We start from the raw sequence: 22027 nt of genomic DNA, 5'->3' as shown, positions 1-22027 counted from the left end.
CCACTGGGAATACATGAGGAATGTGTGTGTGTGTGTGTGTGTGTGTGTGTGTGTGTGTGTGTGTGTGTGTGTGTGTGTGTGTGTGTGTCTGGCAGACTTGCCTCTTTTCTTGGCAAAGGAAATGAGGAGCTAAAAATTGATTTCATGCTGTAGAAAGAGCGCTGTAGAGAATGATGAGAGAGGGAGAGAGCCACCTGACCGCTTGATGGATGGTGTGTATGTAGACAATGCCTCACACATACGCGCTCAGGGTTTGAACGAGCTGTCTGCCGCTCTTAAAGCCTTTTGTTGCAGTTCTTCTGTCTGTCCTTCAGATTGTCCAGATTGTTTTCCCATAGCACCGTGGAAGCTCCGCCTCCTGGGCGCCATGGAGACGCGGCTTTGCATCCCCAGAAGACTCTGAACGCACGGACGGACCTTTGTGAACACTGAGAATAAAACTTTAAATAATTACTACTGAAAGCACACTGGTCAGGTGTGGACGCATAAAATAATACAAAAAATCATCAAAATGTACTTAATACATGTTCATAAGGTTATTGTGAACAATTCTATCAGTGCGTGTTATTCTAAAGAGAAAACAAAATGATTTAATAATAATTTAATAATAATAAAAATTGTTCATCAAAATAGACTAAACCTCTGAAACAACTTTCCTTTACATCTGATGTCATCTGTCATGCTTGTCACCATCCTGATGGATAAAATCATGTCAGATAGATAGAGAGAACAATGGATGGATGGATGGATGGATGGAAGAGTAGATAGATGGAAAGAACGATGGATGGATGGATAGGTAGATGGATAGAACAGTAGACAGATGGAAAGAATGATGGATGGATGAATGAATGAATGGATGGATGGAACAGTAGATAGATGGAAAGAATGATGGATGGATGGATGGATGATGGATGGATGGATGGATGGATGGATGGATGGATGGATAGATGGATAGAACAGTAGATAGATGGAAAGAATGATGGATGGATGATGGATGGATGATAGAACAGTAGATAGATGAAAGAATGATGGATGGATGGATACATAGATGATGGATAGAACAGTAGATAGATGGAAAGAATGATAGATGATGGATGGATGGATGGATGGAACAGTAGATAGATGAAAGAACGATGGATGGATGGATGGATGGATGGATGGATGGATAGATAGATAGATAGATAGATAGATAGATAGATAGATAGAACAGTAGATAGATGGAAAGAACGATGGATGGATGTATGGATGGATGGATGGATGGAACAGTAGATAGATGGAAAGAACGATGGATGGATGTATGGATGGATGGATGGAACAGTAAATAGATGGAAAGAACAATGGATGGATGGATGGATGAATAGATAGAACAGTAGATGGAAAGAACGATGGATGGATGGATGGATGGACAGAACAGTAGATAGATAGAAAGAACGATGGATGGAACAGTAGATGGATGGATGGATGGATAGATGGAACAGTAAATAGATGGAAAGAACGACGGATGGATGGATGAATGAATAGATAGAACAGTAGATGGAAAGAACAATGGATGGATGGATGGACAGAGCAGTAGATAGATGGAAAGAAGGATGGATGGATGGATGGATGGATGGATGGATGGACAGAACAGTAGATAGATAGAAAGAATGATGGATGGATGGATGGATGGAACAGTAGATAGATGGAAAGAATGATGGATGGATAAAAAAGAACAGTAGATAGAAAGAACGATGGATGGATGGATGGATGGATAGATGGATGGATGGATGGAACAGTAGATGGATGGATGGATGGATGATGGAAAGAACGATGGATGAATGGATATATAGATTACTAGATAAATAGATAACTAAGGTTTTCTGGTTGGTTGTAAGGGTGTTGCTATGTAGTTGCTAGGGTGTTCTAGGTGGTTGTTTGAAAACTGTATCTCTGCATCTGAAACTGAATGTCAGACTGCAATCAGAGTTGCGAGTCTCTTCGGGTTTGTCTCAGTGTTTAGTTCATTCTTCTTGGCAGAATGAAAAACTCTCCATCAGGTTGGACGGAAACTTAAGTTCTTCTACAGATGCTCAGTTGGACTGAACTCTGCGCTGGGACATTAATCTTTTGGTTTTGAGTGACTCTCGCGTAAGTTTTAAGGCATGTTATGGGTCATTGTCATGTTGAAAGATCATCTCAGTCCCATGGACGGCATGTTACAGCTCCAGTCATTTTTCCTGCTGTCTTTATGAGTTTTCCAGTGCTTGCCACAGTAAAGAATGTTACCACCACCAGGCCTGACTATAGATGGTTTTCCTGCTGTTATGTGCTGCGGTCAGCTTACACCAAACATCGTGCTAAACATCGAGAACCAAATTTGGTCTTATCGGAGCGTAGAATCTTCCTCAGAACTGTCCAAGAAGTGTTTTGTGTGCATTTGGGCCGAACACCAGCTGAGATGTGATACAAGTCTGTTTGAACAAATTCCTTCAAACGTGCCGAGCAAATTGAAAAAAGAAGAAATGGAAGGTTCTGGAATTGCCAAGTCGAATCCCAGACGCTGTGGGGGAAACTGAGGCAGGCAAAACACGCAAGCAAACCTCTAACATAACACAGCACTTCAAAGTAACACAACACACAGCGCATCTCTGAGAAACACACACACCGTATAAAAACCCTCGCTTTAATTTGAAGCACCTGTGAGCTGTTTAATCGCTCACTGCAAGACTCTCTTATTTACCAGTGTGAACCTTGTACATTAACTGGTATTTTTAAAGAATATTCTAGGTTAAATAGAACTTAAGCTCTAGATAATGTTGACTCGACTCTTAGCTTGTAAAAACAAAGAAAAAATGCACAAACAATAAAGCACTTGCAAGTCTATTGAGCAAATGAACTGGAGGGTTTAAAAGCAGGAGACCCAAACCTGCAGAAAATAAAGGTGCAATGTGTAAATTTGAGGAGGATCCATTGACAGAAATGCAATATAATATAGATAACTATGTTTTCAGTGGTGTATAAAGACCTTACATAATGAACTGTTATGTTTTTATTACCTTAGAATGATCCATTTCTATCTACATACATCACGGGTCCCCTTACATGGAAGTCGCCATTTTGCGCCGCCATGTTTCTACAGTAGCCCTAAACGGACAAACACTCTACAGAGCGCGTTTGCTTGACTGGCTACTCTCTGTCGTCTCAGATGACTACATCTTTGTCCTGTATTAGCCACAGTAGCTTCTCTATATTGCAATTCGCAACCTCACCGCTAGATGCCGCTAAAACGTCCACACTGCACCTTTAAAAATAATTATAATTTGTTTTTTATAGTCCTGAATTGATTGTTGTATTGCTTTTTGTGGGGTTTGGAGGATTTTTTTTTTTTTTCATATGTTAAAGCCCAATTTTATGTTAAAAAAAAAACGTTAGTAGTCTAATATAAATATAATCTAAATCATCATTTTAATGTGAGACTACTTTTCTGGGTGGAATAACTTCTGGTGATGTGTTAATGAGGCGGCATTCATCAAAAATATATATATGAAAGTAAAATATATAAAAACAGAAAAAAGACAAAGGTACAAAAATGTGTATATTTACCCTGAAATATTAAATAAAGAAACCTTCCTCCAATTAGGAACATTTTCAGTCGATGAAATATGAATTATATTATGGCTGTTGTGACTTTTACGCGGCAGCAGATGGCGCTGATGTCATACTCCGAGGCTTTTTATCTTTTAATTTTGCAAACATTTATTGTCACCATGCAAAAATACACCCACCTGAAGTGTGTAATTTCTGTGATATTCGTGGAAGCAAACGGAGAAATAACGACTGTTGCCACACAGGGTTCCAGAACACTCGCCCTGGTCTTCCATTGGTCAGAAACACACATAGTCCCGCCCCCAAATCACGCCATTGGCTGAGTCAGACTGTGTTGCTGTGTGAGGTCAGTGAGGATGTTCGAGGGCGCCAAGTTCACTATGCGCAGACTCGAGACTCAATGAAAGAGAGTGAAGGTGAGTCGTCCATCTTTTTTACAGTCTATGGTATTTACCATGAAATATTAAATAAAAGTAAATTTCTCTTCTGCCTTTCACTTGAGATACTGAGTCTCCAAAGCATGTATCGAATATAAGCAGCGCAATGTCAAGTGTTTTCAGTGTAAAGGTTTCAGAAAATTCACGTGAACGATGACAAACGAAGCCTTCCTCCAATTAGGAACATTTGCAGTCGATGAATATGTGAAATATGCATTATATTATGGCTGTTGTAACGTTTACGAGGCAGCAGATGGCGCTGATGTCTATACTCCGAGGCTTTTAATCTTTTCCGGTACAAGAAGTCTCACGGCTTAAAGGGATAGTTCACCCAAAAATGAAAATTTGATGTTTATCTGCTTACCCCCAGGGCATCCATTGTTTCTTCAGTAGAACACAAATGATGATTTTTAACTCCAACCATTGCAGTCTGTCAGTCGTATAATGCATGTCAATGGGAACACAATCTATAAGAGTCAAAAAAACATGCACAGACAAATCCAAATTAAACCCTGCGGCTCGTGACGACACATTGATGTCCTAAGACACGAAACGATCGGTTTGTGCGAGAAACCAAACAGTATTTATATCATTTTTTACCTCTAATACACCACTATGTCCAACTGCCTTGTGCACGGCATCCGGTGCGTGAGGAGTGTACGCGCTCTGGCGTATTTTAAAGGATTAGTCCACTTTCAAATAAAATTCTCCTGATAATTTACTCACCCCCATGTCATTCAAGATGTTGATGTCTTCGATCGAAAAGAAATTAAGGTTTTTGATGAAAACATTGCAGGATTATTCTCCTTATAGTGGACTTCAATGGTCTCTCCAAACACGCATAGTCCCGCCCCCAAATGACACCATTGGTTGAGTCAAAATTATATATTTTGCTAAAATTTGTCACCACTCGAAAGTACACCCACCTGAAATGTGTAATTTTTGTGATATTCGTGGACGCAATAATAACGACTGTTCTCACACAGGGTTCCAGAACACTCACCCTGGTCTTCCATTGGTCAGAAACATACATAGTCCCGCCCCCAAATGACGCCATTGGTTGAGTCAGATTGTGTTGCTGTGTGAGGTCAGTGAGGATGTTCGAAACTAATGGTGAAGGTTTGGCTGATCAGAATAGATCTGTTATTCCTTAGACAGACAGACAGACAGACAGACAGACAGAAAGAAAGAAAGACGCAATTTAAAAGAAGCTGTGCAATATTCTGACAAAATATTCACAGAAATCAACCTACAAAAGGCTTACTTTATAGTTGTCTCTGCACATTAAACTGGGATACAAGAAAACGTCCTCAAGTTTAACATGATGTAAATCTTTATAAAACTTTATAATACTTTTTTTGTTATTAAAATTACAAAATAACAAAGATTTTAGCTCCTTGCTAACTTTTGTTTGATCCAAAGCCAGAATGAACATGAAAGCTGTGAGTAAAATAGCTCCACTTGTGGTGGTGTTCAAACTACACATGCGAGACATGGTTTCAAGGGTCCTCGAGTCTCTTTCACTAAAAGTGTTGAGGTGATTAGAGCCGCACACTGTGTCTCTCTTCACCAGCTAATGAGATACGCAAACTTGGGAATTGCTCTTAGGATGGAGAGAGACTAAATTTCTAATTGTAGTACCTCAGTGTCAGTGTGTGTGTGCTTTGGTAATCCTCAAGACGTGGTTTAATTGATTCGTGTTGAAATAAAGGATGAAGTTTTCACTTTAAACCTGGTAACTTGAGAGAGAGAGAGAGAGAGAGAGAGAGAGAGAGAGAGAGAGAGAGATTGGGTTGGTATGTGTGGAAGTTCTTGTACCACAACCCAAAAACTGTGTGTAATGACAGAGGTTAAAGAAGAGAGAAGCGTTCAGAGAAAAACCCTAAAAATACTTGATTGGAAATTTGCTGCCGTCGTCTTCATGCTACAGACCTTTGTGTTCTTTTTCAACTCCAGCAAACTCAGACTAATGAATTTACTGAGATGATGTTACAGCACTTTGAGGGGCTATTTCACCTTAAATGCTTGGCTTTTAGCAGGCGCTTTGTATCTTAAATGACCTACAGTACGCTAATTGCAGGTTCTGTCCCTCTGGAGCAGCCTGGAGTTAAATGTCTTGCTGAAGGGTACAATGGTGACAGAGAGCGATTGTAATCTATGTTACTTTCCAGGTCCTGGGTCGCCCCTGTATACTTGGACGTGAAACCGCAACCTTTGTGCTTGCAGCCCAGATCCTGAACTTGGCACACATATACTGTACACTCTTCAAAAGAAAGGCTCCAAGTAGATTTGCATTTCCTCAAGGAAATAGCAGTGGACGCAGGGCAGAAAAGGAACAGTGTCATAGCTTTAGGATTTAGGCTTTGGTTCTGTGCAAATGAAAAGTCAGTATTGCGACCTCACATGCTCTACACATACCTGAATACAAACGCACCTGGCTCCATTTGACGAGTACATGACGTGAACGGCATTCAATTCATGCATTAGAAATGTGTTGGTCAATCATTCACAGCTACAAACTTGCATAAAGCATGTTTCTGACCTTAAACTTGCCGTTGTCATGACAGTCATGCATCTAGTCTTCTGTTGAAAAGGAAATGACCACAATTTAGCATCCAAATAATGCATTACCAACCACAATCCTGTAAAAAATAAACACAACAATAAAATCAATAAATATTACCAAAAATATAAAAACATAAATAAATAAATAAAATATTCTTGATGAGTATTTTCCAGCATATTCCAGTTTAGTAAAAAAAAAAAAAAATCCTTAAAATTATAAATACAAAATTTGCACTGGCAGACTGTATTGTGTGGTGTGCCCCAGGGATCCATTTTGGGACCTTTATTGTTTTCCATTTATATGCTTCCCTTGGCTCACATTTTTCAAAAATACTACATTTCATAACACAATGCAGACAATTCTCAGTTTTACCTTCCAGTAAGGCTTGACACCACTGTTTCTTTCGATGTGTTATTGAGATGTGTAAATAATATCAAGAGGCAGATGTCAAATAATTTTCTGCAGCTAAATGAGGATAAAACAGAGGTTTTAATTTTAGGTTGTCCTGCAAATTCTTCCCCTGATCTCAAAGCCCAGTTAGGTCCTCTTTCAACCAGTGTACACAAACAAATCAAAAACCTAATTTTAAAATCCTTAAGTTTGTTTATAAGGCGTTGTCTGGCCGTGCACCAAGGAATATACCGTACCCTTTCAACAGGTACACCTTTGTGCCTAAAGAGTGCATTATAATGCCTCAAATTGGTACCAAAAGTGTACATATTAGTACCTTAATGGTACATATTAGAACATTTTTAAAGGGTACCATCCCAGTGACTCTTTCCTGAGAGTGTAGCAACTCAAGAATGATATACAGCCAAAAATAGTTCTGAACCTAAAAAGCTTCACAGATCCTTTGAAGAACCTTTATTTAGATGAGTTTAGCATTGTTATGAAGCTTACAGATACTTAACAGGCTATTTTGAGTCATTAAAGAATCATCAGCTGGTTGGTGAAACACACAGGAAGTGTCAGATGAGTTTCCTCTCAGCTGGTGTAAAGCCAGACCGGTGTGTGTGTTTGTGTTGTACGGAGCGCTCAGCCAGTCCAAGCAGAGTCATTCTCTAAGATCAACAGCAAAAACACCTGAGAAAACACAGTAATAGCACCTAAATTCTCCAAACTCCCCGTACGCTCTCGTGTATAAATATTAAGACACGTCAGTGTAATGTATACAGCCCAACAGAAACCTGCTAGTGTTTATATACATTTGAACCTGTATATTATTAAAGCGCTTGTTCTGTGTGTGCGTGTGCCAGAACGACCTTCAGTGACTCGAGTCACCGAAGTGTCCCCACTGCACCTTTACACATGATGACTTCTTAGGTTATTTAGTTTGAACCCAACCTGAGCGAATAATGTCTTATATCTGTCATAGATTGATTTAAATAGATTTAGAAGTCATCAAAACAATCCGTGAGCAGTAATAAAGACATGAGCCGATCTTCAGTTAAAGCACATTTTGCAATGGCTCCGTTTGTTTTCTTCATCCTCATGCAGAGTTCTTTCTAACTGACTTTGAAAGGATTGTGCGAGTGTAGATGTAGCTTTATTTCTCTCACATGTGCTTTTTATTATTCTACATCTGCTTTGACCCTCCAAACCATGTCGGAAAGTTACCAAAAATCACTCACTCTGGTTTTACAGAACACATACACATACACAAACACACAAGCTCAGAGTTGTTCATAGAATGCGAATCTTCTCTTTCTTGTGGTTCTTTTGGCAGCTTCCTAGCTAATGTTCTGGCAAGGTTGTATCAATGTTATGAACAAACGTTCTACCAGTAATGTTAATAGAATGTTTGTTCAAAGTTATCTGTTCTTTAATAATGTTCTCAAAACGTTATCTATACAACGTTCATCTAACATTTTTTTTTAAATGTTACTACTTGTATTCAGAGAACATAAAAAAAAAGTAACATTCCCATAATGTTTGAAGAATAGAATATTAATTTAATGTTGGCATAAACATGTTTTAAAAACATTTAAAAAACTAGATGTTTTGAACATTGAGAAAAACATTTTTATAACTTAATGGGAATGTTAATAAAACGTTAGAGCATCTGTTTTTAGCTGGGTTTATAAGATTCACTCACAGTTATACTGGACTGGTTGTTATGACGGAGAGAATCATCTATAAGCAAAAACTCATAATTGAAGAATTGGCACACAGGAAGTTGAATTGGAATGACAGGAAGAGGAATTTACTGAACTGCTCAGCTCAAAATCCCCCACAGATCATTTATTAAAGCTTGTCAAATTTGCGTGTGTGTCCCTTTAAATGCAAATGAGCTGCTGCTCCCGGCCCCCTTTTCAGAAGGAACAGCTCGCGCTTCGGTCGCTCAACAACAACAAAGCTGGAGAATCTCACGCAGCCAAAATGAGGATTGTCAGTAACGGTGTTCAGCCTTACATTGTTCAAACCGGAGTCGACACTGATGGAGAGACTCAGGAAGAAGTTACAACTTTTAGACGTTTCTGAATGGTTAGTGGATAAATTTATGTAGCTGCTGTGGAGTTGATTCAACTCATCGACTAGCATGTGCCGTCATGTTAATCTTTTTGTGTTGAATTGACCCTCGTTTGTGAAGCAGTCCGGCGTATAAGGACGGCATGGTAACAACACTCTACTACAACAACTCTTCCTCTTCTCTAAAGCAGCCCAACATGGCCTCACCCCCTTTGTTGTGTGTTCTCGGGGGCGGGGTTTATGTAAATTTTAGGGTTAGTGATGTCGCTAACCCGTGAAGAAGCTCATTGTAGTCCCTACCAGCCGTTTGTTGTAGTCCTTAAACAGAGAATTCTTTTCTCCCTTTGCATTGAACTTTGAGCGTCGTAACTTTGCAGATGTTGTTTATGATCAAACAGCAACATTACACACTAACTGAAGTTAAAAGAATGAAATCATAATAAACCAACCATTTAAAGTGACACAGAACTAATTACAGCTGATAAATACCAGGACAAAGTTATACATCAACTAATAATTTATTTGTATATTTGATTAATTCAGTGGTCATTGCAGTTACAGAGACAGCAAATAAAACGTGTGATGAGAAGGGGAGAAACTCTCCCAGTACGTTAGACGGAAGAATATTCCTCATGTGGAAACATAAAGTTCATCAAACTGCGCATTTACTCATGTATATACATCTTCATACAGACACACACATCACATTCAGACTAATGGATGTAAACACACACAAATACATACACATATTCATTCATACATAAAAATATACAGTTGTGTGCAGATGCCTGTGGCTAATCTAAACCTTCAGTTTATTACTGCTCATTTTAATGCAGAAAAACTGTTTATTTGCTGCATTTCTTCAAAGCTGATTTAGCACATGCTCAGTTGGGATGGCAGTGAAATGTTCTTGCCAAAATGAATCAACCAAGCATGAATTGTGCCCAAACTTTTGCACACAACTATAAACACAAATACATTCGCACAAGGACAGAGAAACATTCTGCACGTCTGCCGATTCCCTCCAGAAACAGAATTCAGTCTTTCTCTAAATGTTCATTTACTTAATGACATCAGGGTCATTAAAATGGGTAATCTGCGCCGCTCATGCAGCAGGAAAGATTTTATATGTTTATAGTCTCTCATCCAAACCACGTCCAGGAGTCAAATGAAAATGGAAATTGCTGTGGAAATGGCATTTCCTTCAACATCTCTACAACCTCGGCTATGTTCAGAAGGGAATAATAGTGTACTAGTTACTAATGTTTGCACTACTTGTGTTGTTTTATCCCTCGGATTAATCACATCTGCCACTTATATAAAATATTCTGCTTTTTAAAAATAGTATGTGAAACATTATGCAACAAGTAGAATGCTACATTGTCACATGACCTCATTACATTGCATGTTTAACTCGCCCCGTTGTCATCTTGTAAATATGGTTATTTTGCATTTTTAATCCACTTTTGTGCAAAAAGCTCTTAACTTTTGGCAGTCAGATCACAAAAAAATCTGTTGATAGTAATTCATGTGCATTTGTCACACTGCAAATGGAAGGTCAAGTCGAGTGCATTGCATTGTGGGATACATTTTTACACGCAGAGCACTTGGCAATGTTTGGAATGGATTATCATACTGCTTACTGTGCAGTAAACACTGCATACTGCTTATTTATAAGAAAAGTGTGTGAAATAGTATGCAGTATAGATGATAAACTATATGCTGGTATGCCATTACGTACATACAGTATCCCTAGTCCAATATATATATATATATATAATGATTTATTTGTCACTGCATTGGCCACATTCTGAGGTCGGTGTGTGTCGATGTGTGTGAGAGTTTACCATAGTGTATCTATGGATGCTGGTAAAAAGTTTTAACATTTTAACACTACTTCAATTAACTCTCCTGTTAGTTTAACATAAAGAAGCAAACATTGACATACAAAAGAATAGTTATTGCATAAACACACAGACATCTATCAACATAAAATACTCAAACAATAGAAATCCTGACAAACATTCTGTCATCATTCACTCATTCATTTCTCTCTTCCGTGGAACAGAAAATGAGACATTGGTTGGGCGGCGATTTTTTTATGCAATAAAAGGGTTGTTTACTTCTTAATGCAGCAAAGAGACAGTGTAAAACACACTTTATGAATGAGCTATAGTTAATCCTTTACTGTGATTCCTTCATTTTGCTGTAAAATTACTGTTATTTGACATAGCAGATACACTGAGGTCCCAAAGTTTGAGAGTGAAAAAAAAAAAACCTAAAAAGCTAAGTTATGATATAAAATATAGGAGAAATATTTACTTTTTTGGCACTGTTTTAATAGTGATAAACTGATATTTGTGGCCATTATTAGTCAGATAATGTTCATGTCAACTGCTGCAGAGAGACACACCAAATACCACTAAATTTTAAAATTAAAGTGCCCCGTTATGCTTTTTCAGGTGTTAACTTTCATGTCGTGTCTGCTAAGTTTCAAAGATCAAAAATAAATGGAGTTATTGTCTCTCAAAAGAAAGCAGCGATTCTGAACTGACTGTCACTGCTCAAACCTCCGTAGATTTGTAACACATTTGCATAATGCCAGTGTATGGTCTTCATTGGCTGCTGGTGAACAACGTCTACTTTGCCCCGCCCTCAAACACTGCAGTTGTAGCTGAGACTGGTTTTCTCCACTACGAAAGCAAATCCACTTTCACAGGATGAGGACTCAAGCTGGAATTGATACAGTAAAACCAACGCCATCGTTACTGTTCGTATCACTGTGTATCAAGTGCTGAGGAGGAGCTGAAATTCAGATATGGTAATGGGTGTTTGTTTTCTGACACGTGCTGTAAGTGGTCGACCAATCACAACAGACTGAGCCACTGGACCAATCAGAGCAGAGTTAATTAGTCATTATTCACTGATAAACTTCTCTCAATTGTGCTCAATTAATTCAGACATCATATGGATTACTTTTATAGTGATTTTTGTCATTTTGTGGAGCTTAAAGTCCCCCTGTAGTCAATAATTTTATCCATTAAAACTCATCTTTGGTCACCAAAATGACATATTTAAATGTTGGACCAATCAGAGCAGAGCAGGCTCCTGGAAAGGAGGGGTTTAGAGAGAGTGAATCCAAATTAAAGTGTTTTTTTTTTTTTTAAAGAGACCTCCAAAACAAAATTAGGAACCTTATAATAGCATAAAAGGGGAACTTTAATGTAAATTTTCAATGTAAATTGTTATGCTGATAATGCATTTGAAATTACAATAAAAAAGCAAGTGGTCTCAGACTTCAAGACCCCACTGTATATGTGTGTATGAGTGTGTGTTTGACACTTTCTCACAGTAAGAGATGCAAACAAGAACAATACACGTCATTATTCTCGTCTTTGTCTTGTCTTTTAAAAGGTCAGACGGCAGATAAAAACAGAGACATTCAGTAGTAGAAGAGAAAGAGTGACAGACATTAGGACAGAGCATTAGCCCTGAAACATGCTCTACAAAAGTATGCAAACACTCTCACGTGCCATTAGATTCAGAAATGTACCAGAATGCAATTCATGAAGGGTATTCTCGTCACTGCCACAAGGGGCGCTATAATGCATTAGCATAAAATGCCTTCTACAGTCAGTTTTCTCTTTCAGATGGACTACAGTGCAAGGCTGGAAGACACTACAGTTTTGTTTACAGTCTGGAGGAGTCGACGCAAGTCGGAAATTTCACAGAAAATCGCATACTGTACGATGGGTACAGACATCGAATTATGAATCCGTCCAGTTGGAGGAGATCAAACATGTTTGATATTTTGAGTCGATTTTAGAACACACATTAGCTGCGTCCCAATTCAGAGTCTTAATCCATCGAAGGCTGATTGCATCACAGTTTGTTATGTTTGGAACGACTTGAAAGTCTGTTCATATTTTAAAAGTCTTATGTGTTCCAACCTTTAGTTAAACTGCTGACATGTTTAAATCTAGCTACCTAAATATAACACAACTGGTTTAAAGAAGCAATTCACCCAAAATAAGAACATTCAATCATTATTTACTCACCTCATATCATTTAGAACTCATATGCTAGTATTTTCCATGAAAATTTTTGAATAAAATCAAATACAGTAGTGATCACGGCTAGCAAGAAAAAAATATAACCATTAAACCACCACAAAAGCAGTCCATACAACTCATGGACTATAATCCAAGTCTTTTTAATGACTTTAATTAGTCATTATTCACTGATAAACGTCTCTCAATTGTGCTCATATTTAATTCAGACATCATATGGATTACTTTTATAGTGATTTTTGTCATTTTGTGGAGCTTAAAGTCCCCCTTTAGTCAATAATTGTATCCATTAAAACTCATCAAAACTCACCAAAATGACATATTTAAACATTTTCCTGTGAAAAAAAATCTTCATGCCTTAAAATAGCTTGAATGTAACTCTACACCCTTGCCTCATTTAGCATACACGAATCTATGAATATGCAAATTAGCCCCGCCTACGCTCGCTCACGCAGCTCAGAGATCCACTTGGTCAACTTACTGAGGTAAACGCTGCACAATGGCTCTTTACAACGTCGGACACATAACGGTAATTAATATGATTAGCCTTTTGCTTGACTATGTTATCAAATAGCTAATAATGTGTTGCTAATGTTCCTGTTCGCCATGTCAGAGACAGACAGCAGCCTTCTAACAATCAGTTCCTTACAAATGCTTTGAACAACTCAAAACGTCATCATAACATCATAATATACATCATACACCCGCTATATATATTGCTAAATCTACACAATTTTTCATATCAACAGAAAAATATACCGGGATAACCTGGCTTCTCTAGAGACTCCCCTGCTAGTTCGCTGTTAATGATATGCTAAACACCGTCGGCATGAGAAAATACTCCACATTGGTGTTGACATGAATTTGCACATGGTTTGTCTTAAAAACAACATTAAAAAGACTTTAAAAGACAGTATTTATATGAAAAAGAGGGAAATTTTCTTCTTGCGTTCCACAGAATAGAATAAAATGGGTTTTTCAAAAGACATTAGTGTGAGTAAATGATGACAATATTCATCTTTGGGTGAATTTTGACTGAACCATCAATGTAATGACAGACGTGTTCCCGCTACAGTAACTCAGCAATATTCCCAATGAAACCATGTTTGCGTTTGCATACTTGCACAGAGTATGTTTCTTTCTATAGGACTGTTAATGGACATTTTTGCACTAGACGAAAATCCTTCAGTATCAAAGTAGACATCCACACGTACGGCACACAACCCACAGCTATGAGACGGCTTAATAAGTTCTTCAAACGTGAAATGACCCAGGCCGATGATGATGACGATGAAGTTTTTGAGGTTTTCAGAACTGAAGCGAGCAGCATGTGGTGAACACCAGTGTGACCATCTGATGAAGGCCACAAAGACAAGAAGAACCGAACCAGATGCGGTCAGAATCGTTCTGCTGATTTGTAATTTGAGGACGTATTTCATATTTGATTGATTAAAATGTGGCTTTGAGAGGAAATGGAATCAGTCCGTGTACTGTGTGTGTGTGTGTGAGATTCAGTGGTGTGTGATTAGAAACAGTCTTTTTAACGGTCCCTTTAGAAGGCTGACCAACAGGACGACATATCAAATAACGCACTGGAAACGTACAGACGACAACACGCAGAGTTCGGTCTCGCAGTCTCCCGCGTACGCAGGACAGTGGTCAATAATAAAGAGTTCCCTGCAATCCCATCACGCTTTGCTGCACTTGCCTTTCTTCTCTTTGCGCTGGAACTTGCGCAGTCGTCGAGTCCAAATGTCCCTCCACTGAATGACCAGGCTGTTTTTGTCGGCCAGCAGTCCCGGGCGTTCGGGGCTCATGGCACCCTCAGTAGTGCCCAGGATGAGGAAGCGTTTGCCCATGTGTATTCGCGGACATTTGCAAGCCAGATCCTTCATGTTGACCCACAGCACTTGATCGCCTCTCTTCAGCGGCTCTCCGCGGCTCTTGTACACGGACACTAGACTCACGGCAAATTTGGCCCAGTCGCCGACGGTCTCCATGTCCAACACGCTGACCTGGACAGCTGTAAATACACACGAGAATGGTACACCAGATATGATTAACAATAAATTCAATTTTGCATTAAATCAAATGCTTCTTAAATAAAACAAATGAAATCTTTAGAAATGATGTGATAAAGGAATTGTACCGTAGTCCTTTTTGCAGTATTTCTTCATGTTTATCTTGAGATTTCCCTTCAGAGGTTTACAGTATGAGTCACAATCTGACAACACAGAAAATTGTAATTAATTTTTGATTAGAATTGAAGCATACTGTGACACTCTTCAACGTCTAAAACGCTAAAATAACTAAAGCATTAGAAACTCAACTTTCTATTTGAATAATGAACTCAAATGTTATTTCAGAAGCTCACAATAAAGACAGATTTTACATATTTTTGTTAAATGTTGATACGTTTAAGTTAATATATAAAATCTGTCAGTCAAACAGCCCTGGGAGATAGAATTAGGTCTCGAGATTGATCCAGACAGTTGGGAAGAAGGCCTTGAGGACAAACACTCGTGTTGAATTAATGTAAGACATAATTTAATTCAGTTTAAAACCTTGCATAGAATATATTTATCTAAGGTGAAACTGCACAGCATTTTTCCAGAGGTTTCTCCACTCTGCAATAGATGTAAAGTAGCAGAGGGATCTTTGACTCACACACTATGGTTGTGCCCTAAATTACAGGAATATTGGGAAAGCATATTTGATTGTTTTTCTAAAGCATTTAAAAAGAATCTCGAACCATGTCCACTTTTAGCTATTCTTGGGATATCTAGTAATCTAGAAATGTCTGATATACATGAAAGACAAGCTATTTTATCTGGTATGATAATTGCTAAGAGGCTGATTTTACGAATGTGGAAAACTGATTCTGTGCCTAAGTTTGAAATGTGGGGTAGAGATCTTGTAAACATGCCTGCATTGGAGAGATTGAGATACATTAACAATGATAAATCTGAGGGACAAATTTTAGAACATGTTAAGGTAACTGATGTAGTGCATTCATAGCCAATGACCCCTGTTAATGTCAGAGTTATTAGTAATGGAGTGTAATCTCTTTGTATTTATTGATAATGTGTTTCATGTAGTGCCTATAGTTTTATTAGACAGCTGACAATAGTCAGGATAATGCACTTTATCTCTCTTGTTGTATTGTACACATTAGTCATAAGGGCAGTAGATGTTTTATTTGAATATATTAATAGGATTAAGTGACTCTACAACATTTACGAATTTGTATCCAGTTTAAGCATTGCCTGTCTATAAAGATCATTTGTCTTTGTATGCATCTGTCCCTCAAATGTTCTGTTTGTTTTGTTACAGGTTCTTTTATTTTTATCGTTTATTTTATTTTCCCTCACTGTTGTCTTTGTTCTGTAAAAAAGAAAAAAACACTAAAATAAATGTTTTTAAAAAAAGTTCTATCTATCTATCTAATGTTCTATCCATCCACTGTTCCATCCATCCATCCACTGTTCTATCCTTCCATCCATCCACTGTTCTATCCATCCATCCATCCACTGTTCTATCCATCCATCCATCCACTGTTCTATCCTTCCATCCATCCACTGTTCTATCCTTCCATCCATCCACTGTTCTATCCATCCATCCATCCATCCATCCACTGTTCTATCCATCCATCCACTGTTCTATCCATCCATCCATCATCCATCCACCATCCATCCACTGTTCTATCCATCCATCCATCCACTGTTCCATCCATCAATCCATCCATCCATCATCCATCCACTGTTCTATCCATCCATCCATCATCCATCCACTGTTCTATCCATCCATCCATCCATTGATCCAGTGTTCCATCCATCAATCCATCCATCCATCTTCCATCCACTGTTTTATCCATCCATCCATCATCCATCCACTGTTCCATCCATCCATCCATCCATCCACTGTTCTATCCTTCCATCCATCCACCCACTGTTCTATCCATCCATCCACTGTTCCATCTATCCACTGTTCTATCCTTCCATCCATCCACTGTTCCATCCATCCATCCACTGTTCTGTCCATCCATCCACTGTTCTCTTCATCCGTCCATCCATCCATCCATCCATTGATCGTTCAATCCATCAATCCACTGTTCTATCCATTCATCCATCCATCCATCCATCTACTGTTCTATCCATCCACCCACTGTTCTCTTCATCCATCCATCCATCCATCCATCCATCGTTCTATCCATCAATCTATCTATCCATCCATCCATCCATCCATCCACTGTTCCATCCATATATCCATCATCCACTGTTTCATCCATCCGTCCATCCATCCACTGTTCCATCCATCCATCCATCCATTCATCCATCCACTGTTCTATCCATTCATCCATCCATCCTGGTGAAGTTGGTTGACCAAGGACCAATTGCTGGTTAAGCTAGTTAGGTAGTCTGGCCTGGTGTTTTCAACATGGTATTGTGAGTGTTTTAGAGTGTGTGTGTGTGTGTGTGTGTGTGTGTGTGTGTGTGTGTGTCGGTTTCAGCCATCGCTCACACTGTGTGAAGTGTTCATTGACCCAGAAGAGCTGTTGAAAACACACACAATTCCTTCACTTCTCTGCTTTCACACACACCTCTGTTTCACTTTCATTCGTGACAAGGACAGATTGCGAGTTCTCCGCCCCTTTCCACCAGTGTTACAAAGCGAAACAGCAGAGAAAACGAAGCGTAACTTCCTCCGTCCGTCTCTAAACTCTGCCCTGTGTGTGTGTGCACTAACCTGCAGGCTCCTCTGTAGTGCTGATCACAGCCGTCGGCTTTATAACAGGGATTTCTGAAAGACACAATACAGTATGACATCAGTGTTTATTCCTCTAGCTCAAAAGAGTTGGGGTGTATGTCTCCATTTAGGCAGATTAATAAACGTGTGTGTGAGTGTGCGTGTGTGTCACTCACTAATGCACGGGGCGACGGGTGATCGGCTCTGCTGATACCCTTTTGCACAGCGGTTGCAGGTGATGCCAGTCACCCCGTCTTTACATGGGCACTGACCCGTCGTCTGGTTACACGTTTTACCTGCAGCTCCCACCGGATGGCAGTCACATGCTGGAGAGAGAGAGAGAGAGAGAGAGAGAGAGAGAGAGAGAGAGAGAGAGAGAGAGAGATGAACAACTCTGGCACAGGCGCAGAAGGGAAGTCCAAATAATGGCTTTAGTCCCCGTCTGGACCCGTAAACATTGCCATGACACTCAATCTGTTACACACACTTCCCGTAACCACACACACACACACACACACACACACACACACACATACACAGCTCTATCTCATTTAAAGTCATATGGCTCAATGATATTATATTAAATTATGGGCTGTATTACAGGAATTACACATAGTAACCAGCGTTTCATGCAACAACAAACAAAGAGTCACAGCATGGAAAACAGGTTTCATGAACTGCGTGACATTCATTTTACTGAAACTAAAGTGCAAAAAAACAGCTTGTTCAGAAATCATATTATGATTTCACAACCAAGATCTACTTACACTACCAGTCAAAAGTTTGTGCATATCTGCTTATTCTTTATTATGACTATTTTTCACATTATAATAATAGTTAAGTTATTCAAAACTATGGCATGACAAGAAAAGTATGGGAATTATATAGCAAAAATAAAATTAAAATGATATAAAATAAAATCGTGGCTTATATTTGTTAACCTCTAGATCAACCTAAACCGGGTTAAAAAACAGTGTGAATGGAAAGTGATCAAGAACCAATCACTTTCAAGAACTTGTGAGTGCTAAGAAAAGTATCCGTTTTATCATTATAATGATGGTTTTGTGTGTGTTAATGTTGTCTATAGTAGTGTTTGAGCATGTGTCTACATGTGTATGTACATTTCTCTTCTGTGTCAAGACTCTCAAAACACACACACACACACACACACACACACACACACACACACACACACATACACAACACAGAGACGGTGATAAGGTTTGAACAGCTGTGGCATCTGCAGGTGAGAGCTGGAAGTCCAGAGGTCCAGAGATTGAGCTGTGACTTCATTTCTATGTGTGTGTGAGTGTGTGTGTGTGTGTGTGTGTGTGTAGGTGGAATTTAAGGAATTCTCAGGTGCTGTATCACAGTAACGCTGATAAGAGGTCTCAGCGCTCAACATGGGCGTTATCAAATTAACACTGACAGCACAACAAAAGAGCTCCTGATTGACACACATACACACACTCATTCAGCACAAATGTCATACAGAAGAGGTTCAGGAAGCCACAAACATTTGCAAGAACATTACTGGTTCTAGTTACCAACACACTGAACCAAATGTTATTGAGTTCATTTCAAACCAGCAGAGAGCAGCAGAAACAACTAGATTTTTACAACTGGTTACACTTTATTTTGATGGTCCCCTTTAGGCATTCTGTTGACGCTAAGTAACGTTGCAACTACATGTCAACTAACTCTCATTAGAGTATTAGTAGACTGTCTGCTTAAACACTTTATTGTCTCCCAACAGACATTCTGTTACTTTGCAAGTGTGTGTCAACTTATTCTACTAACCCTAACAGTCTTAAAATACTCAACTAATACTCTAATGAGAGTTAGTTGACATGTAGGTGTAACATTACTTAGTCAACAGAATGTCTATAGGGTATCAAAATAAAGTTTCTAGGTGTTTTCTTCCTGCTTTGAGCAAAAAGAGTTCTGCACCCCCAAGTCTCTATGATCTTCTGGCCTCTATATATGCTCAGGTGCCACACAGGTGTGCGTCTGTGGGATTTTCTCACCTGTTTTATGGTTCAGCAGGTGAAAGTGGTGATCACACTCACCTCAACAACACACATGATTTGAGGAATCATTCATGTCTGGAGCACAAACGCTGTAGGACGACGCACACACTGAACTCTTAGCACACAGCACTAATAATAATGATATTTAATTGATATTTCTCCTGTTATCCTTGAATACTTAACCAATGCACTGGTCCTTTTTGCACTGTACATAATCTTTGACAAAACATGGATGTGCAGGAGATGTTGTTGTGATTCTGTGTGCTGAGTCACAAAAGAAAAAATAAGCCAAGCGCATTTGGATGCGGTCTTTGGTGGGTAGACGCGGTCAGTATGGACTCTACGGATCACAGCGGGAGTTAGAGGTGAGTGAGTGGCGCAGTTTGATGAGTCATATGTTGAGGTTACTGTTACACGTGTTCTGTTCATTTACTTTTGTATTGTATTTTACTGCAACACTGGTAGATAGACAGCTTCTGTTTCAGTAGCGACAAATCACGTGTCCTAAAATCTGCTCAAAATATCAAACATGTTTTGATATCCTCTGACTGGATGAAATCATAGTCTGAAGCTAAAAAAACAGAGTCTGTACCCATTAAACACTACATGATTTTCTGTAAAAACGTGACTGTTTTGGCAAGCCTTTCTCTCCAAGCATGTGAAAAAAACGAGACGCTCAGATTTCACTCCTCTTGTGACGTACGAAGGGAATCCTTTTATAATATTACTGCCCCTTAATCTGCACGTTTCCAGCCACGGCGCCACCATTTTGTTTTTGCAAGTGAAAACAGTGTACCAGTTTTAACGCCATGGCAAAAGTTCGAGCAAAGCATGCTAACTGTTCTGTCATTGGCTACACAGACGAGCACAGGACACTATTTAGAGTTCTGTTAGCTTAGAAAGCCTGCAATTTGACCCTGGCGAGCTCGATTGCTAAAAAAGGAGCGTTTCTGTCCAAGAGATATTTTGGAAAAAATATTAGACCATTCACAGCATTTGATAGCAATCATAAACATTAGCCTGGTGTGTATGACTCAGGTAAGCTATGTATAGTGGGCGTCCATACGGGTTTTGCACAAAAGATTAACATGACGCCACATGCTAGTCAATGAGTTGAATCAACTCCACAGCAACTACATAAATGTATCCACTAACCGTTCAGAAACATCCAGTTGCAACTTCTTTATCAGTCTCCGACTCTGGTTTGAACAATGTAAGGCTGAACACCGTTACTGAAAATCCTCATTTTGGCTGCGTGAAATTCTCCAGCTTTGTTGTTGTTGATCAACCAAAGCGTGAGCTGTTAAAGCTCCGCCCTCTTCTGGAAAGGGGGCCGGGAGCAGCAGCTTATTTGCATTTAAAGGGACACACACAAAAACGGCGTGTTTTTGCTCACACTCAAATAGGGGCAAATTTGACAAGCTAAAATAAATGATCTGTGGGGGATTTTGAGCTGAAACTTCACAGACACATTCTGGAGACACCAGAGACTTATATTACATCTTGTGAAAAGGGGCATAATAGGTTCCCTTTAAATGCAGAGGACAAATTCTGAGTATGAGTTACCATACTTGGCCTTCGCATGTCATTTTCACTTTCACCTTTACATATGATACAAATTCTAAAACTTTTTTCTGCTAAAATCTTACTAAACTAGTCCTCAAAGGGATAGTTCACCCTAAAAATGATAAAAAAAAAGGTCCCGCTTGCATCAAGCTTTTTAAAGAAGATGCAAAAAGTAACACAGAATGATCCCATGTGACACGTGCCGTATGACCTTGACCTTGTGCTCAACTGTGTTCATGAGACTCTATTAGTGCCTCAGTTCAGTCCGACTCACCCAGAAAAACACACAAGTTGTGAGAAATCAAGATTAACAAAAACAAGACATGAAATACAACGCCTAGAAATCCCCAAAAAAGTATCAGTCTACGTTCTTCACTGAGTTGAATATCTCCGGGCCGGAGCTTCATTTGTCTGATGACAGTCAGAATGACAGATGTGAACGTGATAACTTTTTGTTGCGACAAACACAACAGATATATTCACCTCAAAGAAGAAAGCACATGGATAGTATTTTGAGTTGCATTTTTACTCATCTTGATTTTTCACATCTTGTGTGTT

At 39.0% G+C, this 22027-nt stretch overlaps 1 protein-coding gene across 6 annotated transcripts in view; it reads right to left on the bottom strand.

The window, feature by feature from the left end:
• Positions 1-11151: 11151 nt before the first annotated feature.
• Positions 11152-22027, bottom strand: part of ntn2 (netrin 2) — a 35085-nt gene continuing 24209 nt past the window's right edge. For all 6 annotated transcript variants that reach the window (XM_051882168.1, XM_051882172.1, XM_051882169.1 and 3 more), the window contains 4 exons: positions 18050-18199; positions 17874-17927; positions 15277-15351; positions 11152-15150 (listed from right to left, as the gene is read on the bottom strand). In XM_051882168.1, the coding sequence (XP_051738128.1) occupies positions 14816-15150; positions 15277-15351; positions 17874-17927; positions 18050-18199 (614 nt within the window). In that variant the 3' untranslated portion in view covers positions 11152-14815. The remainder of the gene's footprint in view (positions 15151-15276; positions 15352-17873; positions 17928-18049; positions 18200-22027) is intronic.

This window comes from Ctenopharyngodon idella, chromosome 23 (genome assembly GCF_019924925.1).
Source record: "Ctenopharyngodon idella isolate HZGC_01 chromosome 23, HZGC01, whole genome shotgun sequence".
Taxonomy (NCBI): domain Eukaryota; kingdom Metazoa; phylum Chordata; class Actinopteri; order Cypriniformes; family Xenocyprididae; genus Ctenopharyngodon; species Ctenopharyngodon idella.
This window is presented reverse-complemented; position numbering and strand designations above follow the sequence as displayed.